Below are 17,130 nucleotides of genomic sequence, written 5' to 3'. Positions count from 1 at the left end.
TAAAACCAGTCTCTCAAAGCACTTCATAATAATTGGTGTCAAGGCAACAGGACGATAGTTGTTGAGACACTTAACTGCTTGTTTTTTGGGCACAGGAACAATAGTGTTGGATTCAAAACATATGGGGACTACAGCCTGCTGCAGAGACAGATTGAAAATATTGGTGAACACTTCCGCTAGTTGGTCAGTGCATGACTTCAGTGTACGACCCACACCATGTCTGGTCCCGCTGCTTTGGTGCTATCCATTTTCTTGAGGATGGATCTCACCTGATGACACTCAAAAGCAAGTACAGGCTCCTCCTTAGATGGTGGTACAGTCTTAGGTTCTGCACCACCATTCTGGTTATCAAAGCGTGCAAAGAACTGATTCAAGGTGTTAGGAAGTGTGGCGTCGTAGCTGGTCTGTTTTACACTGATCTTATAATCTGCTACGGTTTTAATACCTTTCCACATGCTGCGTGAGTTATTATTTTTAAAGTGACCCTCTATGCGTTGCTGGTATCTTTGCTTGGCTTCTTTAAGGCCCTTCCTCAGTTCCCTTCGGGCATTACTATAAGCCAGCTTGTCCCCTGACTTGTAGGCAATGTTTTTTGCCCTAAGTAAGGATCGCACATGTCTATCGAACCATGGTTTTTGGTTTGGGAACACCTTTATACTCTTATTTGTCAACACAGAATCTGTGCAAAAGGCTATATAAGCAAGATCCTCCAAGTCTGTACTCTGTGCAAACAAATGCCAGTTTGTATTTTCAAAACAATCCTGCAATCGTGATGTTGCCCCTTCGTTCCAGATTTGGACAAGTTTAATAGCGGTCGCGTTCTGCAAATGTGCTAGTGAATATGTAAAGGTAATGATTTGAAATTAGAAACTCATTCAAACAAATTGTTAAACAAAAACTTCACTTAACTCTTATGTGTTGTTGGGGATGTTTTCATCCACTGCAAGTTTTTTTTTACTCTTAATTTGGCCATAACTTCATGTTCTAAGAAAAATATGTGGTTATTATATTTATTGGTTCTTCCTAACCCCAAAATAGCTAGTAGAATTCAGAAAAAAAAGGACAAACCAAAGCTTGGGTCAGAAGGATACTATTCAAATATCTATATTGAGCATGTGACAAATGTGCGGTCTTTGAAAAGTCCCTTGCCAGTGATTGACCATGAATAAAACTTTCCCTTCTGCTTTTTGGTCTTATTTAATGCATATTACACATAGTATATTTTAGGCATCAATATTGTTAAGTGAACATCATAGCCACCATGGGAGAGGGAGGTGTGATAAATTATGTGCATGTGTGAATTGCAATGGAAGAAGGGGGGGAGAGAGCACATGTTTTTTTAGTATTTTTCCAAATATTAATAACCAGTGCTTGACATTAACACCCAAATGCGGGTAGATTTCAGGTGGGTAAGACAGCCACTCCCAATAGCCAATTGGGGCAAGTTGAATATCATTTTTAATTGTAGTTTTCTTGTATAAACATGTGAAATAATAAACATAATGTGCAGTGCAACACTACAAAACAACTCCCATAAGTACTCTCTGTGTTATTTTTTATACACATTAGGCTATTTGTTACAATAGGTGTCAAATATCTATATTGAGCACATGACAAATATGACCTAATGGATAAAATTAAAGTCCTACTCTGAACATTTCCACTCAGCATTGCAGACTTATACTGCATGGAACATGTTCTTTATATTTTAGGCATCGATAGTGTAGGAGCCATGTTAAGTGAATGTCATGAATGTGAGTCATGAATTACAATAAATAGACAGACAGACAGATAGGTAAAGAGTTAAACTTATGAGTAAAGTTTTCAGTAAATGACACCTAAACTTCAAGTTGCATATAGCATGCACAACTTATTTCCTTCCTCACTCAGCTTCTTAGCGGTTTAGTGGTTTGTCTTAAAGATATTTTCAAACTCTCACAGTCAAACAGCACACAACAATAAAACCGTTTGTGTGAAACCCATCAATACCACTCTCCTGATCTTTTTGAAAATATAATGATTAGCGAACATATAGCATAAAAACAGTCTATAACTTTCATGAACAAGAAATTGCAGCGCTTTGGTGTCATGCTCACCATTACTGTACACATAGAAGATGACACGTACAAATGAATGCAGAAAAAGTGTGGCAAAGTCTGCACAAGACACTGCAAAGTCCAATCCCATGCAAACAGCTTTGCATCTGCAGCATTACCGGATGAGCTTAACCTCTTGTATGCTCGCTTTGAAGCTTGAGTTGATCATGCACTCACGCAGGGCCTTAGCTCAAGAATCCTGGGCCCCCTGAAAAAATATATATGTGGGCCCCCACCACTACCCTCAACCCATATCATAGACTGTATAAGAAATAAGCATGTAGGCTAAGTATTTATATAAATATTACATCAAAGCAGTGCTTGTAACTTAAGAAAATAAGCTTAAATCACCATGCAACTAATACAGCAATAAAAAAGATACAAATTTGTTACATAATAGTAAATACCATTTTAGTGACCAGCAATATAATAGCTTTTCCAGTTTTTCCAATAGTTTTATCAATCTGTTATCAAAGACTTGAAGTAAAAATTCAGAAATGAAAAAGAATGCAGTCAAATGTACAAATCAAACTACAGTTTGCTTGCAAAACACACGGTTCCACAGTTAATGCTACTTAATTTGCCATTGCCAGGCAAATCATGACTCGTCTGGAGAAAAGGACCACTATGCCAGATGTTTTTTATTGACTACAGCTTACCGTCATTCTATCATCCCCTCAAACATCATAAACAAGCTGCAAAACCTTGGATTGTAACCAGTGCTGTAACTGACTGAGCTTCCTCATTAGCAGACTTCAGCGTGTCCACCTTGGAAAAAACCATATCATCATGAACACAGTCAACTCCTTGTGTACTCAGTCCTATGACTGTGTTGCCTAGCCCAATGATGTCATCAAGTTTGCAGATGGCATGGATTTTATTGTAATGCGGATGGCATGGATTTTATTCTAATTTAATGTTCGTTAAATTAAATTTGTAAAATGACAAATAAAAGAATTTCATTGTAGGTACATAAAAATCTTGAAAATTAGTGAAGAATCATTTTCTCCCCTGTTCTCCCCTATTTTCTCTGCATATTTTCAGCCCTTCTCAGTTCTTTACATCTACTTGCCACTACGGGGCGCCAGAACACAATTATTTGTTACACAAAAGAATTCACTTTTTATGAACTATTAGAAATTTGAATTTGAAATTTGAACATTTATATAATATAAAATAAAGATTTAAAATAGTTTAAAATAAAATTAACCCTAAACCTGTTCTTAATTCTTTGATCCTATTGAAATTATTTTGTTAATTGTTAAATGACTTGAAACAAAAAATACAAACATTTTATCCAACTAAAAGGCATAGGGAGAAGAAATCAAGACAAATGTGGAATAAGAAATATTACTAGGTCAAATTAAAACAATTGCAACATAAACATCAATATGAAAAAAGGTAAATGATATATGTAATCTGATAATCTTTCTGGTTTTCGTAGAGTGATAGTAATTTAACTGTACTGTCAATGCATTGTTTCTTTCATAAACACTTAAGAGTATGGTTTCTGACCTGAGAATTCTTGTGTATGAAATTCAGCAATTAAAATAATGTTTTTGTCTTTCTGTCGTGCAACTGACCCTGTCATACATTTCCACTGCAAAATAAAATGGTCAGATCTTAAAATATAGTTGTGCCATTGATTTGTCTCAAGATACACACCACAAACGTCTTTTTTAAGGCATGTTTATAAAAGATCTTAATGTAACTAAGGCATATTCTTTGATTTAGCTAAGCCTTGTCTGTACAACCAGGCCATTATGTCTCACATTTTGGTGACAAGATATAAGAATTTGTTTTTCAACCTCGTATAAATTTCAGAGGTCAATTGTGATATGCATATACTTTCACTATGCAAGATAAAACATTTTTTAAGAGTTTAAGGCCTTAAAAAGACCTTTGTTTTTTATTGAATCATAATACAAAGAGAGAACCATAAGCAGCAGCAACTATTATAAAAACTGACATTTAACAAAATCTTTATTTTTTTTTACAAAACACACAATTCAGATATTTAAAAATGACATCTTTGCCACTGCCAACCTGTATAATAAAATATATTATTATGTATTATATACATAACATCTACATAAATTATATGTAAAATGTAATATGTATGTAAATAATACGTAAATATGTGATAACCCCAGTTCATAGACAACATTTTTCCCAAACAAATTCACATACCTCTTGAATGTTGCGTTTTTTATGAAAATATATAATTTTGAACACAAACACAAAGTAAAGTAATATATTTTTGTTGTTGTTTATAACATGTTAAAGTAGAAGTGGTAATTGACAAGTATAAATAAAAAATGGATAATACAATATTGTTAGATATTTTTATTTTTCATTTATAGATAAAAATTCATAAACAGATATGACGCGTTTGATTGATATAATGCGTCTGGCCATTAACCGATGACGCTATGATGGAAGAAACGAAGCTATTTGAGGCTTCGAATCAATCTAATCAATTGCTTCGAAAATGTATTCAGTTTTTCGAAGCGTTCGAAACACCACACACGCTGGCGACACCTGCTGGTCAAAATAGTGTAAAAGCACTTCTGATTCAAACGATTTACACTTTTTACATCACCCCCTAGTGGTGAATCAATGGATTTTCGAAACACAAAAGTTAGGACGTTTTTTTTTATTGAATAGAAAAGTATATCAACAACAAAGGCAAATATATATTCACAGTTTAAATAAGTATAACAGGCTCAACACAAGAAAAATTTGAAAAAATAAATAGAAATCTGAAATTATAATTTATATGAATTTAAATAACAAGTAAAAATGGTAAATGGTAAATGGACTGCATTTATATAGCGCTTTCATAGACCAATGGCCATCCAAAGCGCTTTACATTTTTGCCTCACATTCACCCATTCACGCACACATTCATACACCGACGGCGGTGTCAGCCATGCAAGGCGCCATCCAGCTCGTCGGGAGCAGCTGGGGTTAGGTGTCTTGCTCAAGGACACCTCGACACTTGGTCAGGTGGAGCCGGGGATTGAACCACCAACCTTCCGATTTGTAGACAACCTACATGAACCACTCAACCACTTTTCTTTTAAAAGAAAAATAAATAAATGAATAAAACAAAGATACATATTAGGGGCAGTATCACAATAAATTAAATGACGTCAATAAGTAAAGCCTGACCTTTCATCTTATTAAGGGCTTTGGAAAAACATTTTAAGTCATTTTTGAATACAATAAGTAGTGGGGGGGATTTAAAGAATCTACATTTATGAATGAAATATTTTGCTAATATTACAATGTTATTAAGCAAGAAAGAATTAACACAACAGTCTTGAAATACTCCAAATAAAATATGATGCAAAGAAAAAACAAAATTATCAGCAACCACCTCTTTTTCTATCAACCAGTCCTGAAGTGATATCCAGAACAGTTTGGAAAAATTACACGAGAAAAAAATATGATCTGTGTCTTCAGATTGGCTTTCACAAAAGGAACAGGGAGAAAAAGTTAGGACGTAATGAAGCCTCGTTGGCTAAAATCACGTGACTTGGCCAGTTTTGTAACACGCTCCGAACTAATGACTCGAAACAAAAGATTCTTAAGAATTTCGCCTCAAGCATTTTCTCAAGCAATATCACGAAGCAGTGTTTTTTTGGAGTTATAGTATTTTTTTTATTAAATACAAAAGTATATAAACAACAAAGGCAAATATAAATTTACAGTGTAGATACGTATTACAGGCTGAACACTAATAAATTGTTTAGAAAAAATAAAGAAAATAAATAGATGAAAATCTAAAATTATAATTATAAAGAGTAAGTAAAATATTAAAAAAAAATAGAAATCAATATTAGGGGCAGTATCACAATAAATTAAATGATGTCAATAAATAAAGCAGCATCATGAAAGCAGTGCCTCAAAAGCGACCGTCACTAGATGACGTCATCCGCGTGCGACAAAACGACAGCGCTTTCTTTGGTAGCATGTTGTGCTAACCTACTGTTCGAAAGAGCAGATTTGTTTAGTTTAAAGGTGAGTTATTTATCTCAGATATGTGACATTTTAAATGCATAAGTGGTTTCCTATCAAACAACGACACGTAACGTTTAGATATGCAGTGCAATGAGTTGCTTGCCTACTGCCAGTGAATCACGAATGTAAACAAAATTAGACGTAATACTCATATGTTTATTATGTTTTTTTTATTTGTAGCTAAATTTCGATTACTATGAGTTCATATTTAAAGACATAAAAAATATAAGATGATTTGTACAGCATTTCACAGTCATGCTTGTGTACATGTAACGTTAACGTTATGTGTGTATCATGTGTAAAATTGGTTTGCATTTCACCGAGGCTGTATCTGTAAAATGTATACATGTACAATTTATACATGTACACATACAGACCATACGTCATCAAAGTTTATCTTTTATCATTTTGTGTGTTCCTTGGAAATTGTAACCATGTTGACCCTTTTGCTCCTGCAGCTCGTCTGTGTCAGTATGTTTCATATGTACTTTGTATATATTACAGTATTTTCTGTTGGAAAGAAGATTAAAATGTCTTTATATGACGATTTGGGAGTCGCAACCAGCGACACAAAAACAGAAGGATGGTCGAAAAACTTTAAACTGCTTCAGTCTCAGCTGAAAGTGAAGAAAGCTGCACTTACACAAGCAAAGGTTAGGATCAGTTTGTATATTTCCTGATAATAATTTAGTGTGTATTAATAAACTTGTGTACCACAGAACCTGCTTACAGATTGTTTATAAGAGTGTAATTGTGAAAAATTAACATGCTCTTGCAGACTCAGAGGACGAGGCAGTCTAATGTTTTGGCACCAGTTATTGATCTGAAGAGAGGAGGTACAGCAGATGACAGACAGATCTCTGATACACCTCCACACATCGCTGCTGGAATGAAGGTATGAATTGCATTTATTAGGCATCCAGAGTCTAAATGAGTTTTTAATCAGATTATTGCTCAATCAATTATACAGAAACCTTGTAATGTAGCAGTTCCTGGTTTTACCCATAATTTTTGCTGACAGTTGACTTTTTATGAGCATTTGCTCCTGAAATGCTGCCAACAAATCTTTGACATGTCTAAACCACAATCCTTTCACAGAGCAATACAATATTATGTAATTATTGCTGTTACAAATAAAAGATAATTGCATTCTAGTATCGTTTATGATTTTAAACCGCACTTTATATCCTTCTCAATGTTGTGTTTTTAATTTTTCTCCTCTGACTCTATCTGTTTATTAGACATGAAACTGTATAATTTTACAAAGTTTACATTCTTTTGAGTGTCAGCAAAGGCAGCCAATCAGCATCAAGTGCTTGCATTTCATAATGAGGTTGCCAGTTAAGCTCGAGGGGATGCCAGATAGGTGCAAAACCACGTGTTTAAAATCCCCCATCCTAATATAGCTTTTTGAGAGAGGTTTTTAGGAAGCTTCTAAGGCATTAAAAAATTTTGTCTACATGTCACATCACAGAAAAAGGATAAATACCCTGTTCAATCATTCTATGTCACCTTTAAAAAAAATTATCACGGTTAACCATTAAACCAGTAATCGTTACATCTCGACTGCCTTTGTTAGGACTCTGTATCAGGTGGATTTTCCTCTGGTGATGTGCTGATCCCTTTGGCTGATGAGTACGATCCTATGTTCCCTAATGATTATGAGAAAGTAATGAAGAGACATCGCGAGGAACGCCAGAAGCAGAGAGAACAGGAGCGACAGAAAGAGATCGAGGAGAGAGAGAAGTATGCGTCATTAATACTTCAAAAAAGTACAAGTTTATCCAAAAATGAACCGTTGTGTTGTTTAAAACCAGTAGGCCTATTCGTCTTGCAAGTGGTTTGGTTTAAACTACATACAGATTTCATTGAGTATGTAAAAAAATGTTTTGCTGCCCATCTGATCGAACCCCTCAGGGCTGCATGAACTCCGCAAATCAGTTGTAAATGTTAAATTTGTGCTTGTTTTAGGAAACGTAAAGAAAGGCATGAAGGAGGTGGTGGTGGAGCCCCCAGTGGATTTTCACGTTTCCCGACAGAGGGCGATTCGGATGAGGATGAAGAGTATGAAAAAGAAAAGAGGAAGAGGAGTGAGTGTCCTCTTTATTGATTTATTACCTCCTTTATCTTTTCCATTATTGTGTTGATCTTCAGTGTGTTTAATGATCTCATGTCTGTGTGGTGCACAGGTATGACTGGAGCTGCCATCGCCCCTCCCTCATCCCTGATGGAGCGAGACTGTGAGTCATTTGTTTTTAATTTCGCATCTGACACCAATCACATATTGCTGCACTGGTATGTCTCATCTCATCTGAGGTGCTTTCAAATGTGGTTTACATCACATACAATTTTAATACTGTGTACACGTGTACCCAATTTGCCTTGATATCGACAACACTGTTCAACACAAAATAGAAAGCCTCAAAGCCAAATATAAGGCATAAAATCTGAGAATTATACGTTTGCTAGAATGTGTTGTCACTTTATTTCCACTAGGTTGCAGTATTGCACTCTTTACTCGCAGTGTGAGGTTTGTGATTAAGATACGAAAGGAAACATTGGATATTTTTTTTCTTTAACAGCATCGTTTACGTATGAGGATGATGGTCGTCAACGGACGAAAGCAGCGATACCGCCACCTGTGTTTGAGGATTCTGACAGACCTCGATCTCCCCCAGGACCAACCAATTCATTTTTGGCCAATATGGGGTAAGAGGCCCATTCTAAATATTAGCTCTGCACTCTGCAACAAAGAAATTAGCTTTGAAATCAGATGCAATGCTTGTGTTGGATTGTTTTACAGTGGTACAGTGGCGCATAAAATCATGCAGAAGTATGGATTCCGGGAAGGGCAGGGCCTGGGGAAACATGAGCAAGGTTTGAGCACAGCGCTCTCAGTGGAAAAAACCAGCAAGCGAGGGGGCAAGATTATTATTGGAGACTCAACAGAAAAGAGTGAGATCACACACACATACACAAATTCACATACAAGCACACATTTCTCATAGTTGCAAAATAAACATCATTGGTTTCTTCCTCCTTATTCTTTTTTACATTTTATCATGCTTGTTTTTGTTTCCGTATCCGTATTGCTCAATCATGTGCATGACTTTTTTTCATTCATGGTTATGTGTGTGTGTTTCAGAGTCAGAATCAAGTCAGAATGTGGTTGATCCACACGGCTCTAATTCAGGGGCATCAGGTTTGACATCATTTTGTTTTCTGTTTCAGTCATGTACTACCACATTTGTTTGTTTCTGTGTGTGCATCTGTTTGCATGCGTCATGAATCATGATACATCAGAATGAGCTTTATTTGCCAAGTGTGCTCACACATAAGGAATTTGTTATGGTTTCAGTATAGTACTCAGAGTACCGGCATACCATACAGTATAAAAATAAACAAAAGTAAATTCTTATCTTTTTATTTGTGAATAGGAACCAGAAAGCAGGTGGCTAACATCGTAAAAGTGACTTCTTAAGCCAAAAAAACAGACACTGTTTTGCAATTTTGCAAACGTCAGCTGATGTATTTTTGTAGGCCAACCCGGAAGTAAGCGGGACACTGGTTACCTCAACAAAAAGCCGATCCTTTTTTTTTCACAGACTTTTGGATTATTGCAAAAAATAAGCTGTGTTTAACAGAGGTTTATGACACTTTTTGACCAACAAGTTAATCTTTACACAACTGAATTTTGAAAACTTTATAGGTTTACTAGAAATAAAAAATAAAATAGACCATTTAGACAAAATTCATAAAAGTTGTGTTCCTCTGTGAATATTTTCTTGTTGGACAAATGTGCAAGTGTCATAAACTTTTGTTAAACACATCTTTTTTTGCAACAATCTATTCATTTTCCTATGGGAGAAATGAATGGGCTTTTTAGCAAGAGAACCAGTGTGCCGCTGACTTAAGAAAATACGTCATCCCTGTTTCGCACTCTATGCTCCCACTTTGTGACATCATAATGCAGGAAGTTATTTCCTGTCACAGGTGTTTTCTATATTATTGTTATCATTACCATAAAAGTAAAATAATTATGCTACTACATAGTGAGTGTATGCTATGGTGTTGATATGAATAACATTTTATCTGTTCATTTCAAAGCGGATGCCTCAAAGAAGAACGAAGCCAACCCTCTAACAGAGATACTCAAATGTCCTACGAAAGTGGTGTTGCTGCGTGTAAGTTATATCTTTGTCACTGTATTAGTGTTCAGAGCCATTATTTGTCTTGAATGATAAAGAGTGTTTAAAAGGGGCTTTTGACATTGCGCTTAATCATGGGTCATCTTTGTTCTAAACTCCGTTTTTTTTAGTTTCACACTTGTAATTTAGAAGCAGGGTTATTCTTGAAATTAACCCAGGGTTACCCAGTGTTAATTCTGCTCTGAAGAGGGGGGTTAAAGGTACATTCACATTAAGGCCAATTCGCATTGGTCAGACAACTACCAACTCCAACAGACACCAACAGACATCTTTATTCTAAAGTCTCATTTACTTTGATCCAACAACTGCCAACAAGGGTTTTCAGAATTGGCCTTTATAGGCAACTTTGTCGCTTTGTGTCGCTCATCTCTTTTAAAAGAGGCATATCTATATCTGGTTGTCATAAACAAATGAGTACCGTCCACTCCAGAAACTGACGAGAGGCGGATGGCGTGAACTCCACTGCTTCGTTCTCATCGGTAGTCGCTCCCGAAAAACGCTTACAATTAAACATTTCTCAACTTTGCCGTGCGACTGGACACGCCCCATCCAGTTGCCAACGGTAACTGACGCTCGTGTTAATGGAAGTCACTTAGCTTCCATTAAAATCAATGAGATTGCATCACTCTGCTACTGCTAGCCGCTGCTGGTCTGAATGTAGCTTAACCCCGCATTTATTGTGGTGCCAAACGCATGCTGTTAGAATGTTGTGACTCGATGTTAGCAACAGACAGTCAATCAGAAACTGAATTACACGTACCTTACTCAGCATCTGTGTACTAAAAAAACCTGAATTGGAAAATGTACATACCAGCATACTTAAAATATCCAATAAATTGGACTTAAAGCATCCACGCAAAAGCGCAAGACAAGCAGTTATTTAAAGCGACAGCGTGCTATTTTAATAGTTTGAAATCGCTCTTTATCCAGTCTTGACTGTTGATACCACAAAATGAAAATGTTAACCCAGGGTTAAGAATGAACAGTGTGAAATGGATGTTAACCTGGGGTTTAGAATAACCCAAAGCCCTAAAGAGTGTTTTTATATCTAACAATGAAAAACTTTGTGTCAGTTTCATATTAAGGACCTAACTTCAGATATTTACTGAAAAAATGTGACATCAAAATTGACAAAAAAAAAGATTATTACTGTGCACATTAACAGGCAAAAAACAATAAAACATGTCAAGTTATTTGTTTTTGTATTATAAATTATCTTTTATAGAGATATTATTGCTGCAATACTGTTTTAGTTCTGTATCTTTTCTTAGGTTTCTTAGGTTATCATATAAAATAAAGTTAAAACTGGATTCATATTTGTTATGTCAGTAGTGGTGGGAATAGGTCTATTTATAGGTCTAAGAATATCTCATTTTATTTCGCTTTGTGGACTTTAGAGGCCATGTCCTTTGAAGTTAGAGTCTTCACCTATGAAGTCTGCGTCCTTTAAAGGATCCAGCCTTCAAATTGGGATGCAGCTATAGACTAGTGCAAAATAAATCTACAAATTAAAACCATGTGTGTTTGTGTGTGCAGAACATGGTTGGAAGAGGAGAGGTGGATGAAGATCTGGAAGGCGAGACTAAAGAAGAGTGTGAGAAATATGGCAAAGTTGTCAAGTGTGTCATCTTTGAGGTAAGGGACATGTTGACCCTGTCTTTTATTTATAAATACACCACCGATTGATAATGTCACTGACGTAAAACCTGTCTGGCTGGCTTTTGTCCCAGATCTCCGGTGTGCCCGACGAAGATGCCGTCCGCATTTTCCTGGAGTTTGAGCGGGTCGAGTCGGCCATTAAAGGTCAGTGTTTAAAAGACCCACTTTAAGAGTAAATGTGTGTGTGGTGGTCTTTTGCAGGCGTCCCAGATGTCACTTTGTAAAGCAGGTAAGTGTGTGAGAACAGCCCCCCTTGGTGTTACATCACCAGGAAAGTTACATCACTCTCTCGGGAAACCTACATACCAAACCAGTTAATGCACTTAATCACTGATATTAAAACATGATCTGAAATACTGTTAAGGACAAGTTCATCTTCAAAATTATTCCTGATCTTAAACAGTAGAGACATCTACATAAAATGAGCTTCACAGAAAGTGCATTTTACCACAGGACCTGTACATTTTCTTATATCTTGCTTCCCTACAAGGATTGCATACAGAGACCAGTTGATGTCATGCTCCAAATATACTCATGGTAATATAAGACGTGCACACGTAGTATGACATCATCTGAAGTCATGCTTTAGCTTTGTGTGAGTAATTAACAATTACTGTTATCACCACATCTCTGACACTTCAAACTTCGTGCATCATGCCAGGTTTGATATTAACAATGCCAAAATACATTGTCTATTAACTATTTCATAACTTAATGCAGTTTGGCAGGTTTTAATGGTTCACATGAAGTTATTGACAAAGGAAATATTATTTATTATATTTTATTACTTTATGTGCCTGATATAGGGACAGTTTCCCGGACAGGGTTTGGCTAAATTCAGGACAAGGCCTTAGTTATATTGTTTTTACAAACAAACCTTACAAAAAACTGATGTGCATCTTGAGACAAAACAATGGCACTGGTATATGCTAAGATATGTTAGTGCAAGATGTTTTTAAATTAAGGCAGCTCAAAGATGCATTTTAGTCTGGGACTAGGATAAGCCCTGTCATGTAAATGTTTAACATAATTTTTGATGTCCATTAATTAAATTTAATTCTGAAAATACACTTGTGAAACTAGAATAGCAATTTTTTGTTACAGTACAGAAGACTAAACAATTATTATTACACACTTTGATTTCCTTAGGGATAAAAATCAATTCAAACTTGAGCACTTTATTAAATAACAACGTAACTACACTGCGCCACTGGGGACTTAAGGATTTATCTTTAAAAATGAGTCACAGTTTAGGTTTAAAAGGAAATGTTTTTATAATTCATAATACTTCGATTACCTACACAGGATTTCCAACATTGTCAATTAATGATTTGTGCACCTCTGGCGACCCGAGTTCAAATCGAGGTCCTTTGCCAATCCCATACCCCTCTCTTCACCCTATACTTTCCTGTCATCTCCTTAGTTACTGTCTATCCAATAAAGGCAAAAATGGCCCAAAATAATAACTTCGTAAAAAAATAGTAAAGTTTAAATGTGTATAGCTTGGTATTGTTTTAGAAACACACTAGCATATACATGATCTTAATGCTAACGGACAAGAAATAAAAGCTGGACAATCAAAAAATAATGTGCTGTTAATTTTTTTTAAAGGTTATAAGTAGCGGCAAGGCAAGCAACAAAGGTTCAAGGTTCCCACGGGTCCTTGAAATCCTTGAAAGTTTGTAAATCTGGGGGGAAAAAATACAAGGCCCTGGGACATTTTTGAAAATATACATACATAGATACAGGTCATTGAAAGTGCTTCCCTGAATCTATTTTATACAATAAGTTTTCTGGAAAAAAATCCATATTATTCCCTGTGTAGTGTAGGATAATATCATAAAAATTCTAGATTTTTTTAGCACACGTGCTAAACAGTTCGCTTTAAATGCTTATATCTTCTGTATGCGAATGTTGATTTATACCAAAATGCTTTTTTGCATAGTTGTGTTTGACACATAAAAAACCCGTCTCGAGTTACGTATGTAACTGTTGTTCCCTGAGAAGGGAACGAGATGCTGCTTCTCCCTTGCCATACTTCCTGCGTCCCTTTATCGCCATCTTTCAGATAGCGATATACTTCCTGGCTCCCGCGTCACCCTGTCTTTGTCGTTAAGTCTCACCATTGGTTAAATTTGATATACCCATTCAGAAGCACTTACCCCTGGAGGCATCCCTAAAGTTCAGCGCAGTGACGCAACACGAGTTCCCCTCAAAAGGGAACTGTAAGAATGTATCTTAAAAGGTAACATGATGTAACCTTGCTCTCACTTAAAATGTGTCCCCACATTTAGTCCTTGAATTTGAGTGTATTGGACCTGAAAAGTCCTTGAAAGGTCCTTGAAAGGTCCTTGAATTTGAAATTAACTAAGGTGTGGTAACCGTGAAGGTTTCTTAAATGTTTTTTTTTATGTGTACATTACGTGTTACGAATGTACGTGTGTACACAGATGTTCAATGCGTGCGCATTGTGAAAAAATCAACATGATCTCACGGAAAGTCATGTTCTAGTCATTTTATTAATTTATTTGTGTCCATGGCACAAAATTCAGCTTTTTTTCTTGCCTTGAGGACAAATGTCTTTTACGTTTATCGCACTAATTTCTATAATTCGTTTTTTGTGTCTGTGCCACTTGTTGTTTTCATGTAATTTATGTATTTTTTTTCTCAAATTTTTCCTATTTTTAAATCATTGTCGCTTGGGGTTGCGGTTAGATTTGGGGTTTGGGTTAGAATGTCTAAAAATGTAACAAAGTGATTCTAACCCCAAGCGACAATGGTAAGAAAATAGGAAAAAACTATGAGAAAAAGAAAACCCAATAAGACAGAGGAATAACATTTTTAGTGACTATAACACGACTTTTCCGTGAGATCAGTCTGGACAAAATGCAATGCATCTCCTGGGCTACATAACCTATGAACACACATGCGCAACCTATGCGTACAAGCGGTGCATGCACTGTACGGATCGGTCGCATATGCGTTAATACTGAACAATATTTCTGGCATTATTCTTTTGCTTCTACTTTACCGTTTAACCGCTCATTTCCTAAATGTACCTGTTTATCTTATCTATTCTGTATGAACTATTATATGTAAATGTTTTCTTTTTGTGTTTTTTTTCAGCTGTTGTGGATCTGAATGGGAGGTACTTTGGAGGTCGGGTGGTGAAGGCCTGCTTTTATAACTTGGATAGGTTCCGTGTTTTAGATTTAGGTGATCAAGTGTGAGTTAGAAATTCAGACCAACACTACCAGGAAAGAAACATCAGGAGGAAACTGTCTGTATATAGCACGAATAATTTTATACACCCTTGTTAAACATTCTTATGTACCTTGACCCATGATATGCATTTGTAATACGGATTTCTTTTGTTGGTCTCCATGCAGATCTTTAGTGAATTGATTTGTTTCTCATGTTGTTTAATAGTAGCTCAACTTATCCTTGTGAATATGATGTACTGTGATGAAAGAAGCCCAAAATATAACATGCTTTTAGGAGTTGAATTCCTTTTTGTCAGTATTGAAATCCTTTATCCCACTTTAATGCAAAGACAGCTGTGCAGTAAATACGCATCTGTAGGTTAACTTCTTAAAGAGCGCTTTATGAGTGACCCATGTTATCTTTTGCCTTTAACCAATGCCGAGTAGATCTGCTTGCGTTGGTGCAGTCCTGGTTTATTTTGAAACCAAACCACATTAATGGTGATTACTATGGCAAGCATTACTGTTGTTTTTGCTCATAGTGAAGGAATTTGAACAAAACCCCCTAATTTTAACTGCTTTGATGAAAACCTCATAAACTTACAATGAATCAAGGGAGGGATACTAAGCTGTAACTTTGAAGTATGATACCGGTAAGCGAACACCCATTGAACCACCGAATAAACACATATCAACTGCATAGCTAATACCATATTCTCTCATATAGTTATTACACAAGTGTACTAAAAGCAATGGTTTTGAATGGGGTGATGGTGATAATGAGTGAGTCCTGGTTCATAATTTATATAATCAGACATCTCCCTTTGTGACTTTATAAAGTAGGAAACCTATTCTCCTCCCATGAGCCTCACTCTTTGATCCACACACTATTGATAGACTTAAAGAATGATGCATGTTCTGACCTGAGCAGAAATTGGGTTTTGCTGGGGTGAATAACTTAACTGGGTGTGTGTGCTTGTGTGTGTATTTGTACACCTTGTAATCCCTATGGTGTTGAAACCAAATAGTACTACCAGTAATTCTTTGACCTTCTGGGGACATTTTTTGGTCTCCATGAGGAAACGCCTACAAATCAATAGGAATTGTAGGGTTAGGTTTAAGGGATTGGGTTATGGTTAAGGGATATAATGTAATATAACGTTTGTACGTTATAAAAACCATGTGTGTGTGTGGATATATGCTAGACTGGGTCAATGATTGTGTAATGTTCTGGTTTGGTAAGAAAGAGGTGCTTACGCACGACCAATGTGCTGGGGAATAAAGTGAAGAATAGATTGAACTCCATGAGGATTAACTCGTACAGGACAGATTGTCATCTCTAATATGAACAGAGTGAAACAGCAGGTTAGGGTTTGGTTGTTCAGGTCACAAAGATCAATACTACAAATCAATGGCTTGACCACAATGGTAGCTCATAACATAAAAATTAATCTTATAGTGTTACAAATATATATATTTTTTTCATTTAGTTTTGCACTATTGCTGTTATTTGTTCATTTAACACGTTAACTGCTGTCGTCCCATGAGCGGGACACCTAAATTTACTTCAATATTTTTCATGTAAATGTTAATCTCTTATGACAAACTATATTGTTGGAAAGGTCTAAGAATGTAGTATTTCATATTTCAAAACCTTTAAGCAGTAATAGTCATGAAACTGTAATTTATTCATTTGTGACAAGCGTATGCAGCAAACCAACATAAACCTTAGTTTATTGATAGGATTATTTTTAATACATAAAATTATGTTGCATTTTTTATTTATTATGAATAAATGTAAACTGCTATAAAAATATGTATATTTTCACCTCCAGACACTTCCATAAAAACGTTAAAGTGTTTTCTTTGAAACAAGACCAAAATTAGGCTTCTAGAACAAATAAAAAATGCCAGAGTTATATTAAGTTAATGGTGTAC

The 17,130-nt window shown here is 35.8% G+C and overlaps 1 protein-coding gene across 2 annotated transcripts; it reads left to right on the top strand.

Moving 5' to 3' along the window:
* Nucleotides 1-6,006: 6,006 nt before the first annotated feature.
* rbm17 (RNA binding motif protein 17) lies at nucleotides 6,007-15,495 on the top strand. Of its 2 annotated transcripts, XM_065274725.2 has the most exons (13): nucleotides 6,007-6,122; nucleotides 6,627-6,775; nucleotides 6,901-7,017; nucleotides 7,702-7,868; nucleotides 8,094-8,212; nucleotides 8,312-8,362; nucleotides 8,705-8,831; nucleotides 8,926-9,077; nucleotides 9,268-9,324; nucleotides 10,230-10,306; nucleotides 11,867-11,965; nucleotides 12,061-12,133; nucleotides 15,116-15,495. In XM_065274725.2, exons 2-13 carry the CDS (start codon nucleotides 6,653-6,655, stop codon nucleotides 15,217-15,219), a joined length of 1,266 nt encoding a protein of 421 aa, XP_065130797.1. In that variant the 5' UTR covers nucleotides 6,007-6,122; nucleotides 6,627-6,652; the 3' UTR covers nucleotides 15,220-15,495. The 2 variants fall into 2 exon arrangements, with proteins under 2 accessions (XP_065130797.1, XP_065130798.1); XM_065274726.2 differs by lacking the exon at nucleotides 9,268-9,324.
* The last annotated feature ends 1,635 nt before the right edge of the window (nucleotides 15,496-17,130 follow it).

The sequence above is a fragment of the Paramisgurnus dabryanus genome, chromosome 1 (assembly GCF_030506205.2).
Source record: "Paramisgurnus dabryanus chromosome 1, PD_genome_1.1, whole genome shotgun sequence".
NCBI lineage: Eukaryota > Metazoa > Chordata > Actinopteri > Cypriniformes > Cobitidae > Paramisgurnus > Paramisgurnus dabryanus.
This window is presented reverse-complemented; position numbering and strand designations above follow the sequence as displayed.

Coding starts and splice junctions, on each gene's coding strand:
- rbm17 (XM_065274725.2), top strand. CDS start 6,653: ATGTCTTTATATGACGATTTGGGAGTCGCAACCAGCGACACAAAAACA. Junction 8,832..8,925: donor TCATTTTTGGCCAATATGGG/GTAAGAGGCCCA, acceptor ATTGTTTTACAG/TGGTACAGTGGCGCATAAAA. Junction 11,966..12,060: donor TCAAGTGTGTCATCTTTGAG/GTAAGGGACATG, acceptor CTTTTGTCCCAG/ATCTCCGGTGTGCCCGACGA.